Here is a 14,997-nt window from a genome sequence, read left to right as displayed (position 1 = left end):
GTGTGTGTGTGTGTGAGCATGCATGCTACATAGGTGCCTGTGTGTATGTGTGCGTGCATGTGTGTGTGGCAGGTGTAGGATGTGTATGTTGGGGACCCCAGGGAGGCCTCAGCACAACAGGAAACACTGAAAGCGTCCACTTAAGGATCGTCAAGTGCAGCATTATGCGTCCCGTTCAAACTCTGAGGTTCGCTCCCCCAAAACATATCAATCACAGGGGGTCAGGTGAAGTGGCCGCGGGGCAGGGGGTGACACGGACAAAAACATGTTTTCTTTGGGTACATTGAGTTATGCAAACTCCTTAACACAGGCCCCTTCTTGGGGAAAACATCCAACTGGACTCTGGGTACACGACGCTGTTAACCATGACAGACAGACATGTCTGTCCGTCTGTCTGTCTGTCTGTCCTCTTCACTGTAACAAGTGCTGCTCAGCCTAGTCATGGGTTTCTCTGTCTCCTTTCACTTTTTCTTCTAGTTTCACATGCATACACCACACATTCAAGCTGATTTAAGATGGAACATGCGACAAAGTTATGTTTTATTCTCTAAGATCTAAGATAGAGAGAGGAGATGAGCGTAAGAGAGAGACATGGGGGGGAGAGAGAGAGAGAGCGAGAGAGAGAGAGAGAGAGAGAGAAATAAAACTAGTTAAACAGCAATATCAGTATTGCACATAAATAAATACGATAGCGAGAGGATTTGAGAAAGAGAGAGAGAGAGAGAGAGAGACAGAGAGAGAGAGAGAGAGAGAGAGAGAGAGCGAGAGAGAGAGAGAGAGAGAGAGAGAGAGACATAGGGAGAGAGAGTGAGAGAAATAACACAAGAAAGTCCAAACAGCAATATCAGTATTGTTGACATACCGTATTTCATTGAACTTCTACCATGTCAGAAATAACGGGCTGGTGGATCAGTTATTCCTGAGGGGTACCATCACTTGTGTCGAAGTCCGGTACCCCAGACCACTGTGTAGTATTTATCTAATGATTGCTGCCCCCTAGTGAACTGTAGTTTAAAGTCAAACTCATATCCACCGAGAAAATACACTGGCGCAGAAAACACATTCTTCACATGCCTGAACGAAGTCATTCAAAATATGGCCCCGGATGCAACATAAATAAATAACTTCAGTAATTTACAAACAAACCCGCTATCAAATGAGAGGTCGACTTGTCTCGGACAAAAGGTCATCGCCTAAGTCACTATAAAATCCCTGTGACTAATTGTTTTGGAGATATAATTTTTTCCCAGACTGCTCGAGTCCTTTCTCCCTCTTGGCGCTTCTCTCTTGGCTCCTTGAACTTGAAGCTTTATTTACAAAGCTCCTGTGTTACGCTGTGTGCACAACCCAACCAAGTCGGTTTGCTGAAGCTTGTAGTGTGCAGAGTTGATGGTGTTCTGCAGGGCTATTCACCCTTACGCCATGTGCCCACTGCACCGTCCGTCAAAGGACGTTGGAAGGCGTGGCTGACGGACGGGGGAGCTTTCCAGGGTCGTCAGAGCCTGAGTAGTGTCACAGTCAATGGGGATCAGTCAACGAACGGACGCAGGGGCACGAGGTGTAACGCCTCGTGCCCACTGCATCCGTTCGTTCAGTCAACGAACGGGCACCGTTCGTTGACTGATCCCCATTGGCTTTGAATGGGGACAGACGCGCAATGCATTGTGGATCCGTCCGTTCCGTTGGATCCGTCGGCGCCGTCAAAAAGTTGAAAATTTTTCAACTTTTTCAGCAGCGACGGATCCGTCATCCAATCAGATCGCGTATGCATATTTTAGCACTGTGACACTACTCTGGCTCTGAAGACCCTGGAAAGCTCCCCCGTCCGTCAGCCATGCCTTCCGACGTCCGTTGACGGACCGTGCAGTGGGCACGAGGTGTTACAGGTGAAGGGTGGAGTCTGGGCACCACCCTGCAGTGCCTACACCCACTTGAGCCCACAAGCTGATATCAGATCCGACACGCGGGCTTGGATCACATTGAAGGCTATTTTTAATCTTTCAATATGTATAAATAGCAACATCTCTTGCCTCACAGTAGGCTTAGGGCAGTCGTTTTGATAGCGATGGCTTGTGGTAATTCTAGGCCTGTTCTAAGAGTCTTGTTTATGACAAAAGAAAAGTGCTCCGGGCCCGGGTCTGACAAAGGGCCCGTAAATTAAAAACAAATAAAAAACAAGCAGACCTGGCACGGAGACCGCAGGCCTTTGGCGTCTCTCTTTTCAGGTTTGCTGCGGGCCATATTTATATTTTTATATCCCTAGCCCTAACCCTACGTAGTGAATAGAAACTAACTAACCCACGACCGCGCTGCGGGACGCACCCAGGTTTGAATCTGTCTTCTGGTTTCTTTTTCGTCTCAGTGCACCTGCTCTGTGTTTGCTCTCCATGTTTTCACGCATGTTTTCAGCAATATTTTCTGTGTATACCCTTTCAACAAACAACAGTTTGGTGCTTTAATATTAATAGATTAAATAGTTTAAATATATATATATATATATTTTTTTACTTAAGATTAGGGGGGCCCCTAGGGGCTTGAGTTCCTTGGTCTGGGCCCCGCAAGCCATCAGCTCTTAGTGGTGGAAATGCACTGTGAGAAAACGTTCGGGCCAAGTTCGATTTTAGAAAACGCTTGGCTAGTATTGACTAATCGGGGCGTCTCTTCCCTGATTGCTCCAGAGAATTCATCTTGTCTGTCCATCCCAGGTCTGTGGAATTGAAGCCTTCTCAATGTCTGAAGCTTACTGGGAGAGAGGGAGCAGAGAGGGATTCTGTGCTTTTGAGTCTTGCTCTCTTCGGCTCTCTTTCTGCTCACCTGCCCCACCTTGTATCTTTTTAACGAGCGTAAAATTATGAGTGGCAGGTGCCGGTGGTAACACAGATCCTCAATAGATTCCAGAAATAGAATCCCTGTGATTTGTGATGTAAAATATATATTTTTCTTATCTTTGGTCTTTTAGTCTATTTTTGGCCTCCTTTCCATAATGCACACCCGGCCCGACAAACTGACGCACACATGCACGCACCCATGCATGCATGCATACACACACACACACACACAGATATACACACACAAACACACACACACACACACACACACACACCATGATCTTTCTGTCATAAGCACTGTGTGTCACTTCCTGTTGGGGTAGAAAAGGCCCCAACGCGAGGCTTTCATCTTCTGAATACTAACTAGTCCACCAATGTACTAACTATCATGCCCAAATATGGCAAAAACCTCATTCGTCTAATGCATTGATTATGGAGAGACACGTGACTTCTGGGTTCCTACACTTCATTCATATCGTGACCTACCTGTAGTAACTCCGCGTTCAGGCCATTTTGCGCTGTTATACAAGCAATACTCCTTTCTCTATAGATTGTTGCACGACAGTTTGGCCCTTTTTAGTCAAATTATCAGTTAAAACAGACAAGACACACAGGTGTGTGTTAAGAAAGGAACAGGAATCGGGTCCATCATGTAATTGGGTCACCGAGCCACACTTTGGGAGCTACCATATCTGACACTGTGAGACTATTAGTGCTTTGTTGGGTGGCACACCTCGCCATGAATCGGACTAGTGTGCTCTTCTCTCCTAGGTGTTATCAGTATAATCCGGATGAGTTACATTTCAGGCAGATATGGTTTACTGTAAACAAGAGTCTTAGCCTGTTCCTGTTACCTCGGCGGGGATTTACGTGTCTAGTTTCAATAACAAAGAAATACAAGAGAAGCATGTGGATTTCTTTTTTTTCAAATTAGGCTAATCTGCATATCTTTTTATAAATCGGGTAAAACCAGTTTATTTGCTCTGGAGGTACACTCCAACCCATCACTGTATCTTGATCTCTAAAGTATAAGGAAATGAAACTATCAGTTGCAGTTCCTACTCAATCAATCAAGCATGTTCTCATCACTACATGAAAAGGGAAAGCAATCGAAGGCTGGACGATCCAGGAAGAGCTACGGATGCAGGAGCCCCCTCAAACCACTTCCTGTCTCTCTGCAAGCGAACAGGAAGTCACATGGTTCAGTCATCCGGTCGGGTTGTGGCTTTCTGTGCTCCGAGTAGGCTGAGGTTCAAAACGTCACCTATCGAATCAGTGACAAGATGGAGGGCCTGCTCTCCCCTGCTTGTTCTGCTTCCCCTGTCCCGTCTACTCCTTCATCTGTTTATTATTTAGAGTCTGACGAGATTGCACTGCTCCTGCCCTATAAGTCTCTCGCTCTCCCTGTGTGTGTGTCTCTCTCTCTGTCTCTCTCTATCCCTCCCTGTCTCTCTCTCTCTCTTTCTCACTCTCTCTCTCTCTCCCCCCCTATATGTGTCTCTCTCTCTGTCTCTCTCTATCCCTCCCTGTCTCTCTCTCTCTCTCTCTCACTCTCTCTCTCTCTCCCCCCCTATATGTGTCTCTCTCTCTGTCTCTCTCTATCCCTCCCTGTCTCTCTCTCTCTCTCTCCCCCCTATATGTGTCTCTCTCTCTGTCTCTCTCTATCCCTCCCTGTCTCTCTCTCTCTCTCCCCCCCTATATGTGTCTCTCTCTCTGTCTCTCTCTATCCCTCCCTGTTTCTCTCTCTCTCCCTCACTCTCTCTGTCTCTCTCTGTATATCTCTCGCTCTCTCGATCTCTCTCTCTCTCTCTCTCAATTCAATTCAATTTCAATTCAAAAAAGCTTTATTGGCATGAGAAATATACATTTGCATTGCCAAAGCAGGTGAACAATAAAATAAACAGCATTATAAAATAAAAAGTAAAAAGGTCAGCTATATAGTATAATATATAATATAATAAGTATAAAACGTTAAATACAAAATATCTATACATATCAAATGTTATACTAAAAAAGTACTATAAAAAGTAAAATGTGAAATATTATAAAAATTACAAAAAATACAGTATCTCGTATAAACATATAAATTAAAGTTACACTCTAAATACACAGTACTTGCATTATGGAGGATGTGTGCAATAGTGCAATATTGTGTGAAGAGTGAGTCCAGGGGGATAAGTCTATGGGGAGTTTGAGGTCCTTCTCTCATCACAACAGGTGACGGATCTTGCAACAGGTATCAATCAACAGGTATGGCAGTTTGTGAGCATCTGGAGTGTCTTTTAAGTCCTTGCATGCCTTTGTAATCCGTGGGAAGTGTGTATTCTTGATGTCTTCGTATGACTGACAGGAAGTCAGGAAGTGCAGTTCTGTGTGTGCAGTGGTAGCACAGTCTGTCTTCTCTTGGGAGCCAGGTCTGTCTGTGGTGTCCCTTCTCGATGGCCAGGCTGTGTTCGCTGAGTCTGTATCTGGTCAAGGATTTCCTCGGTTTTGGGTCGGTCACGGTGGTCAGGTATTCTGCCACAGTGTAGTCTCTGTTAAGGGACGAATAGCAGGCCAATTTACTCTAGTTTTTGGTGGACTCTTTCCAATGTGCCAAATACTTTTCCTTTTGTTTTCTTATAATTTGGTTTTGCCTGATGTGTTGGTTGTTGTGTGTTGGAAAGAGTACCAGGACAAGCTGGCTAAGGGAACACTTTTCTGGGTGTAACACTCTGTGGGTAAGAGCCTTGTTGTGGAGTGTGTTGCTGTCGCTTTCCTTAAGGTGGTTATAAAATTTTAGGTCTCTCTTCTGAATTTTAATAACGATTGGACATCGTCCTAATTCTGCTCTGCATGCATTATTTTGTGTCTTTCTTTGGACTTTTAGCATTGATTTGCAGAATTCTGCATGAAGAGTTTCAATTTGATGTTTGTCCCATTTATAAAATCTTGTTTGGTGAGTGGGCCCCAGACTTCACAGCCGTAGAGCACAATGGGCTCTATCACTGAGTCAAATATCTTTTGCCAGATCTTAATTGGATACCTACCTTTATGCCGAGGTAGGTATCGTTTTTTGTAACAGTGTCTAGGTGGAATGTGCATTTGTTGAGGCTGGGTCTTTTTTCAAATATCATTATTTTGGTTTTACTAAGGTTCACTGTCAGGGCCCAGGTTTGAGAGAAGCTGTGCAGAAGATCTAGGTGCTGCTGTAGGCCTTCTTTGGTTGGGGACAGCAGCACCAGGTCATCTGCAAACAGCAGACATTTGATTTCGGTGTCTACCAGTGTTATGCCGAGGGCTTCAGACTGTTGTTCAGACAGAATGTCTCTCTCTCTCTCTCTCTCTCTCTCTCTCTCTCTCTCTCTCTCTCTCTCTTTCCCTCTCCCTCTCCCTCTCTCTCCCCAGACACTGATCATGTGTGTCATGGGGAGTTCAAGGTTACCCACTAACAAGCCCATCACTAAAACCTCAACAGCGCCTCCCAGAAAAACAGCGCTGATTACAAGAACGGCCATAAAGCTTTTCTCTCTCTAGAGACACATGAAGTCACCTCGTTGTGTTGATTAAACGATCAGAGGTCAGTTTATTTCCCCCATGGACCTGGCTGTCTATCTATGATTGCGCAAGAGAGTAGAAAGCGTATGTAGAAAATTCCTCCTAAGAGGTTACAAACAATGCTTGATGTTGTCCTGTTTACAGGTCAAGGGTCATGGGGGGAACTGTTGACTCCCCCCCCCCCACCCCCCCACCCCTCGGGAGAACCAAGGACGGTGACTCCATCTCTGAAGGACGGCAGTGGCGTGTTTTGACGGGATGTCCGGGGGTAAATGTGCTCATGCCTCCTTCCTCTAACCTCACTCCAACCTCACTCTCCCACAGTGAGGTTATCTCACTCTGGCCGTCAGGACAGGGCAGGCGTGACGAGCAGCCTTCGAGTTATATCATCCTGTCGCGTTAAAGGGTGGACTACATACTACGTTGTAATCCACCGCAATTCAATGTTGTAAGCACACAAATAAACAACGCAGAAATGCAACAACAATGCTAAGTAGCGATATTTTTACATAACTTAATAAATATTAAGTTCTATATTATATATATTATACATATATGCTATATAAAAAATCAGTCAGAGTCGTGCTACCAGATAGGTATGCGTTGCTTTGGTTACCCGCATGCTTCTCTCTAAAGAATCTTCCTGTCATGTGTTCAAAAGTCATACACAATAATAACCACGCTTATGCATATAACGAGGCCTAGGATCCCTTTAATTTCTGCATTCATTCACGCAAAAACAACAACAAAAAAAACCCATTAAACGTTTACTTTAGCATGAACGAGTGATACGTACACTCAAGCAGACACATCGCACTAGAATCCACCGTTGCTGGTACAACTACAACTTGAACACTTTACACTTACACTTTACACTAGACTTTACACTTCTTACTACACTTCATTACTGATTATTACTGATTAATAACTTATTACCACTGTTTCAGTTTCTCGTAATACTCAATTTATTTTATTTTATTACTAAAATTTATTATTGCGATCTATGCTGCTACCTATTTTACATATTTTTATTTCTACATATTTTATTTGTACGTATTTTTATTAACTCTATCTTGTATTGTTGCTGCCATGTGGCGGTTGAGGAACTACGCTTAAGAATTGTACTCTTGTGTACTTGTACAATAAGATGTAATCAAAGTAATTCAGATTCTGATTCTGACTACATGGACCGCGGTGGGACATTCCTGCCATGCGCCCCTCCCTGAGCCCTACTGCGCAGACTCCCTCACATCGCTGTCAGGGCCAGGCAGATAGGCAGTATGGCGGCGGGATACAGCTACAGGAAGGATGCTACCGTCGCCCGTGATGTGTCTCCCGCCGGCAGGACCTAAATGGAATATTGACGGAAAAACCAAAGGATTTAACCAGAGAGCCCTGTCGCCTTGAACTCCAAGATGACCCGGCTTGCCGACTACTTCGTTGTGGTCGGCTACGACCTCGATAAACGAGGTGGGTTGCTTGTGTTAGCCTCTCCCAGCTAGCCGCGTATTAGCCGCGGATCAGCCCCTGGTAAACAGAAGGCGGGGGACGGGCCGGCCCGGGGTGGAACACTCAGCGCGTTGCCCGGAGTGTCAGCCCGGGCGCGGCGTTACGACAGGCCGCGGATGCGTGGGCCTCACGGGGATTAGTGTACTTAGGCGTTAGCATGTCAGCCGGTGTCAGACGTCGCTGGGGGGAAATGAATTAAAACGGCCGGTTTCTTAGGCGTAGCTGTGATCTGGGGTCGGCAACACTACATGAAAAAGGTCTGAACTGCGAGGCACGTTAGTTTGGTGTCAGTTGGCCGGGACAGTGATAGCATTGATTTTTGGAAGGGGGTTGGTGCAGATATGGGGTCTAAAATGAACTTTAGGCCTTGGTCGTTGTGAGTGATCGCTTTTGCGGTTTTGCAATAGCTGTCGTTTAGGGGGACATTTTAAAGTTGACAGATCTAAGCTGCTGCAAAGAAACGCTTTCGGCGGAGTTGTGCTTTGCAGGATCCTGTGTGGAACAGAGGGACAGCCACACTGACGTGCGCTCAACCAACGCTTGTTGATTTCTCCGGTAACACTTTGCACTTTGTCGTAATGCGAACCGTTTCCCGACTCCATTTCCAATGGGTGATTGTATTCTTTGTTTTGTGTGGATTAACCCAGATGGCTTCGCCCCTCCCAGAGCCATAACGGCCATGGAGCGAGGAGCCCCCTCTGTCCTCTCCCTCTGTTGTCTCCCTAGTTGTTGGGACGGGGGGAGTATGGACCGTTAACTGACGCCCCCCACCCCCAAATCCTCCATTCTTTCGTTCGTGCCTTGGCCTAGATCCGTGCAGTATAATGACCCGATAATCATGAAATATTCAGCTCCTCCTCATTCAATGAAGGCATGTTGCGAGCCGAGAACTTGTAACGTGGGAGTGTCTTATTTATAGAATCTGGTTTTTGCACCATGAATAATTCAGAACAGTCAAATCGTAACGTGACATGGGCCGCTAAAAGCAATGTGTGCGAGGCTTTTAGCGCGACGTGGTCCAGCTACACTACGCACTGTGGCAATCCGTATTTTGTGTGCCTGTCGTTTGATGATATACGTTGGCAGGATGTTATAACGTTGACGTTGCAAGCACTGCAAAATCACCCCTTCCTGTTCTGTGCAGAACGCAGAGCAGGCCCGTAAATCGCATCTGGGAGCCAGACATTAAAGTGTTTGTGTGTCCCGGACCGAGTCGACCCTCTCATGTAAAACACACACACACACTTAAGGGTGATGAAGATGATTGTTGTAGTTCACCCAATATACCAGCACAACACACACACACTGTCTACAATAGGAACGACTTGGGGCCAGGGGGGCTTTTTTTTGGGCGCCATAATTGTAAAGTATTCAAGATATGTATTGTGGCCCATTTCTATTAGCCTTTTACCTTTTACTCTGTGCAATTACATCACCAGGCCCGGCTTCATCGTCTTGATGTTGCAGGAGTCATTAGTTTGAGGCACCACAACGCATCATTTCCTAAGTGGACCGAATGGGGATCGATTATGCCAGCTCTCACCCCCCCCCCTTCACGCTGAGGCCTTCCCGGAGCCTCGTCAACAGCTCTGACACGCCCTCATCAAGACCATTTGGAGATGGTGTGTGTGTGTGTGTTTGTGTGTGCCTGTGTGTGTGTGGTCGTTGTGGTTGTGTATCCACCCTGAAAGGCTTTACAGGCCGTTCTGGAAGGCCCTTCAGCGTGGCAGTAATGATTTCAGTCGGAGCGTGGTTTCGGTTCCGCGGGCTGCAGGCACTGAGCTTAAAGTCCATTACAGGAAGGAGCAGGCAGGCTCTGGTAATGAGCATGGCTCTCTGAACGGCTGTGGTGCCGATAGTAAGTGGAGGAAAGCAGCAGATCGTGGGGTGGCATGTGGCTCAGGATGGAGAGCGGGTTGGCTGGTAACCGGAAGGTTGCTAGTTCGATCCCCGGCTCCTCCTAGGTAATTGTCGAGGTGTCACTGAGCAAGACTCTTGCCCCTAACTGCTCCTGATGAGCTAGCTGTCGCCTTGCATGACTGTCAACACCGTCGTCGTTTTGTGAATTTGTGTATGAATGGCTGAATGTGAGGCATTATCCCAATGCTCTTTGCGTGGCCGCTTGTTAGAAAAGCGCTGTATAAATGCAGTCTATTTACCATTTACCAGATCGTCATTTGCATTGTTGACAACCTGGTTTTCAGGCCTTGCCTTTGGTGTCGGAGCAAACAGAAGCCAACTTCTTTCTTTCAACCCCACCCCCCCAAACCCCCCCCAAAATGATTCACTGAATGAAAGTAGTGAAACAATCAAGTCACCGAACCGGTTGGGAATTCGGTTCTTCTCGCCGGTTGCGTTTCCCTCCAGGTCAGAAAGTACTCGCTGCATCCTGTGACTGCGAGCGCTTTCGCATGGAGGTGTGTGTGTTTAGTGTGGCTCCGTGTTTGCATCTGCGCTCACATACACCTGACAGCGCCGCCAGGAGCCACACCTCTCTCCCTGCGTTCCCCACACTGTCATCGGGCGCTGCTGTCCCGGGCCGCTGAGCGATGTGGAGGCGGAGACACAGCGGCACAGTCTGTCCTGTCTTGTTGTGTTGTGGCGTCTCGCTGAGCAGTGTCCCAGGCAGACAAAGGTCCCCAGTGTTTTATGAGCGGCGCGCAAAGAGCTATTTGCTACCCTCTCTCTAATTAGGCTGCTGCTGCTGCTGCTGCTGCTGTCCGCGGCGCTGTGTTCCCTCGGTCACTTGTTCGCTTGTTCACTTGTTGGCTCGCACACCAAGGGCCCGAGGAGGAGCGCGGTTTGGTTTCAAAATGTTCCGTCCGTCCGCGGTCTTCTCGTCACCGAGGTGTCGGGTGGCCCAGACGGCCATCGGAGCTCAGGGCTATCGGTGTGCTGGATCTACCTGGGAGAAGAGGCAGGCTGTCTCTGGTGGAGGGGGACTAGGGCCGTTGTAGGGACCAGTCCGCGGCTGCAGTGCCGTGGTGGGGCCACTGCACTTGCCCGTAAAGGACGGCATTAGCTCAGGGGGTAGAGCGGGTTGGCTGGTAACCCCAAGGTTGCTGGTTCGATCCCCGGCTCTCCCTAGCTAGCTAGAGTGTCAAGGTGTCCCTGAGCAAGGCACCTAACCCTGACTGCTCCTGTCCAGCTGGCTTCTGACGCCGCCGTCGGTGTTTGAATGTGTGTATGAATGGGCGAATGTTAGGAAATATTGTACAGCGCTTTGGGTGGCCTCTGGTTACCAAAATGCGCAGAGGCCACTGTAGCAGGGCCCTTGGTTGCGGGGCCGCTGCAGCGAGGCTCTTCTGGTTGAAACTGCGCCACCGACGGCTGCTGTGTTTTGACAGCCGCCCTCCGCTGTGCCGAGAACTTGGGATACGCCGTCCGCGGTCCAAACAGGAAGTGGAGAGAGGGAGAGGGAGAGGAGGAGGGAGGGGGGTTGGATACCCAAGGGAGATTTATTGAGAGCGAGAATCCAGATTGTCCCTCTGTCTGTGTGTGCGTGTGTGAATTTCTGTAGGGTGTGTACACTTTTGTGCAAAGAGCTCCATTGAAGTGCGCATACTCACACACACACACACACACACATACACACACACACACACAGGGTTCCATTCTGGCCCCATCTGTCCGCCTTGCAACCAGAGAGACTCTGGTGAATACTGTGCTGTCTCCAGCAGAATAGAGGAGTCTTTGCTTCTTTCCCAAGTGACAATCCTGGCAGGGGATTCTATGTCCAGTCTCCCCCCCCCCCCCAACCCCAGCTCCACATTAAGCAGGCCTCCCTCTGGTTCACGCCTTGCTGCTGAAAGACTTCAAATGGAAGCTATTGATTAAGCACACACTGGCACTCACCTGTTTAGTGCAGTACAAATGAGGGGTGATCACCTGGCAGGTGTGTGTGTGTGTTGCAAACGTCTACAAGATGTTGAGTTGGGGTGCAGGTAAAGTGAATTCAACGCTAAAGGTCTTCAGAGAGAGAGAGAGAGAGAGAGAATTTGCAACTAAGAGAGAAGGAGAGAGAGCACAATTCGTGCAACTCAGAGAGAGAGGAGAGAGAGAATATATAACATAGAGAGAAGAAGATCGTGCATGCATTCAACTCAGAAGGAGAGAGAGAGAATATGCAACTGAGAGAGAAGGGGAGAGAGAGCACATGCATGCAACTCAGAGAAAAGGAGAGGGCGAAAATATGCAACCAAGAGAGAGAGAACATGCATGCAACTCAGAGAGAAGGAGAGAGAGAGCACATGCATGCAACTCAGAGAGTGAAGAAGAGAGAGAGAGTATGCAACTAAGAGAGAAGGGGAGAGAGAGCACATGCATGCAACTCAGAGAGTGAAGAAGAGAGAGACAGTATGCAACTCAGAGAGAAGTGGAGAGAGAGCACATGCATGCAACTCAGAGAGTGAAGAAGAGAGAGAGAGTATGCAACTCAGAGAGAAGGGGAGAGAGAGCACATGCATGCAACTCAGAGTGAAGAAGAGAGAGAGAGTATGCAACTCAGAGAGAAGGAGAGAGAGAGCACATGCATGCAACTCAGAGAGTGAAGAAGAGAGAGGAGAGTTTGCAACTCAGAGAGAAGGGGAGAGAGAGCGCATGCATGCAACTCAGAGAGAAGGAGAGCAGTGTTTGTCTGCGGCTGCCCGATGCCCCCTCTAAGGGCAGGCCCACTGCAGCCTCACGGACCCTCTAGAAATAGCTCCCTCGATCTGCCTCCCATAGGGCAGGCAGAGGGGCGGACAGGCTGCTGCTGGTGGCGGTGGTGGTGGCGGTGTCCGTGTGGTCAGCGTGTTTCCCCGGGTCTCCGCCTGGCCGGGGTTTGCACTGCCTTCGTCATCCCCTCCTCAGTTAGCCTATGTTGTTGTGGTTCACAGGTTGACTTCGTTGTTGTTGTTTGCATGTGGACTACGTTGTTGTGGTTTTGTATCGTGGCCTATGTTGTTGTTTTTTTTCTTGGGAGGCCCACGTTGTCCTTGTTTTTGTGTGTCACCTACCTTGTTAGTTTTCGACCTATGTTGTTGTTGGTTTTTGCTTGTTGTTGCAAAAAGCAACAATCCAATTAGTATAGTTCTCATGAATCACATCTCCATGCCAGTGTGTCCAACATCAATACGGCTCGTTTAAAGTGTAGTAGTAAGCATTTAGTGGTGCTGGCTGCCTGCCCTGGTTCTGGGCACGGTCACTCTGCTCTCTACACCTCTGGCCTAGCGATGTCAGAGATGAGTGACTCTGCTTTCTACACCTCTGGCCTAGCGATGTCAGAGATGAGTGACTCTGCTTTCTACACCTCTGGCCTAGCGATGTCAGAGATGAGTGACTCTGCTTTCTACACCCCTGGCCTGGTGATGTCAGAGATGAGTTTCTCTGGTCTCTACACATCTGGCCTGGTGATGTCAGAGATGAGTTTCTCCGCTCTCTACACCCCTGGCCTGGTGATGTCAGAGATGAGTTACTCTGCTCTCTACACCCCTGGCCTGGTGATGTCAGAGATGAGTTACTCTGCTCTCTACACACCTGGCCTGAGGATGTCAGAGATGAGTAACTCTGCTCTCTACACACCTGGCCTGGGGATGTCCGAGATGAGTCCACACTCCTGGGACGATGATGTCAGCCCTGGGTTGAGGGCTGCATGACCTCAATCATCTCCTCATCACATGGCTTTATAACATGTTCAGCCCTTATGCTCGCAGTGTGCGAGTGCAGCGAGCAGCACGATATAGGAGGTCTTTGCAAATGTAGCATATGGATTTGGTTGCATGTTCCATTGTGCACGTGTGTTCTTGTTTGTTGGTGCATCTGTTGTTCGTTCTGGCTACTCTGTCTGTGGATTGTGCTAGGCAACGTGTTTGCTATCTGTAGGTCAATGTGTGTGACTTGGTGTGTTCCTGGGGTGAAAAATCTGTGCTCTCTGTTGACGTTCGTAGTGTTTCTGTGTGTGTGCGTCTGTGCTCGTATGTGTGTTTCGGCACATTTCTGCGCTGCGATCAGTGTGTGTGAGTGCGTGCAGGAAGAAGCGCATGGCTGCGTGAATGAGTAAGTGCATGTATGTGTGCGTGAGTGAGTGAGTGCTTGTGCGAGTGTATTAGTGAGTGCATGAATGTGTAAGTGCATGCATGAGCACGCATGTATGTGCATGGCTCTCCATCTCGGTGCCCTGTCTGTGTACTGAATGCTTTTTATTCAGGAGACATCTGAGGGCCCCAATGGGCCTGAGAGCCAGCCCTCATTCCTTCCACATAGCTAGGGAGGGGAAGAGCGGGTCGCAATGCATACCATAGCACACGCTCACTCATATTCTGTCACACACAGACACACAAGCGTCTGTCCTGCAGGCTCATGGTGTCATATGCAAATGTGTGAATAGCCTGCCTGTGTTTTAGATGATCGTATCAGACATGCAAACTTAGGCCTCATTTCAAGAAAGTGTCTGACTTTACCATAGCAGGATATTGTACTACACACACACACACACACACACACACACACACACACACACACACACACACACACACACACACACACACACACACACACACACACACACACACACACACACACACACAGCGATCCGAGCCTGTGATAAGTAAGTGCCCCCCCCCCCCCTTTGCAGTGATAGGGTCAGGGCGTCGTGTGGTTTCATGCCGTGTAGCGACGGGTTGGAGCCCCCAAGCTGGCTTTGATGGTCTTCCCTGGAATTTGGAGAATTCCCCCTCCAGCCCTCTATTCCCGCCCCCCGTTCCCTGGGGGATTGAACCCGCGTCCCACTGAGCCGGTCCCAACAATAACAGGCTACTGGTTCGAGTCCCCCACTGGGCCGAGTCTTGAAGTCCTCCGGGGATGGCGTGCGTTCTCCGTCGGTGTGGTGACCTTATCCTGTTGTGTTTGCATATGGCTTGGCCGGCCGCGCACAAGACTAGACACACACACACACACACGTCAAGAGTTTGTGAAATTACAAATCAACGTTTAACCTTTTTTCTGCACAGTTGTCCTCTGGTCACTACGGGAAGTTTTCTTTTGAATCAAACCTGCAAGAGGTAAAGAAGCTCAGCTCTTGAACACTTCCAACTCGACGCTTCTTCATTTAACAATGACCGGTTCATCCCCCCCGGCTGTGTGG

At 48.4% G+C, this 14,997-nt stretch overlaps 1 protein-coding gene across 1 annotated transcript in view; it reads left to right on the top strand.

Moving 5' to 3' along the window:
- Positions 1–7,620: 7,620 nt before the first annotated feature.
- sbf1 (SET binding factor 1) overlaps positions 7,621–14,997 on the top strand; it is a 65,152-nt gene continuing 57,775 nt past the window's right edge. The window contains 1 exon segment of the mRNA XM_079735898.1: positions 7,621–7,835. Coding sequence (XP_079592024.1) covers positions 7,781–7,835 — 55 coding nt within the window. The 5' untranslated portion in view covers positions 7,621–7,780.

Source organism: Pollachius pollachius, assembly GCF_949987615.1.
Source record: "Pollachius pollachius genome assembly, chromosome: 4".
Taxonomy (NCBI): Eukaryota; Metazoa; Chordata; class Actinopteri; order Gadiformes; family Gadidae; genus Pollachius; species Pollachius pollachius.
The sequence above is the reverse complement of the archived record's forward strand: the minus strand, read 5'-3'. Positions and strand labels throughout refer to the sequence as shown.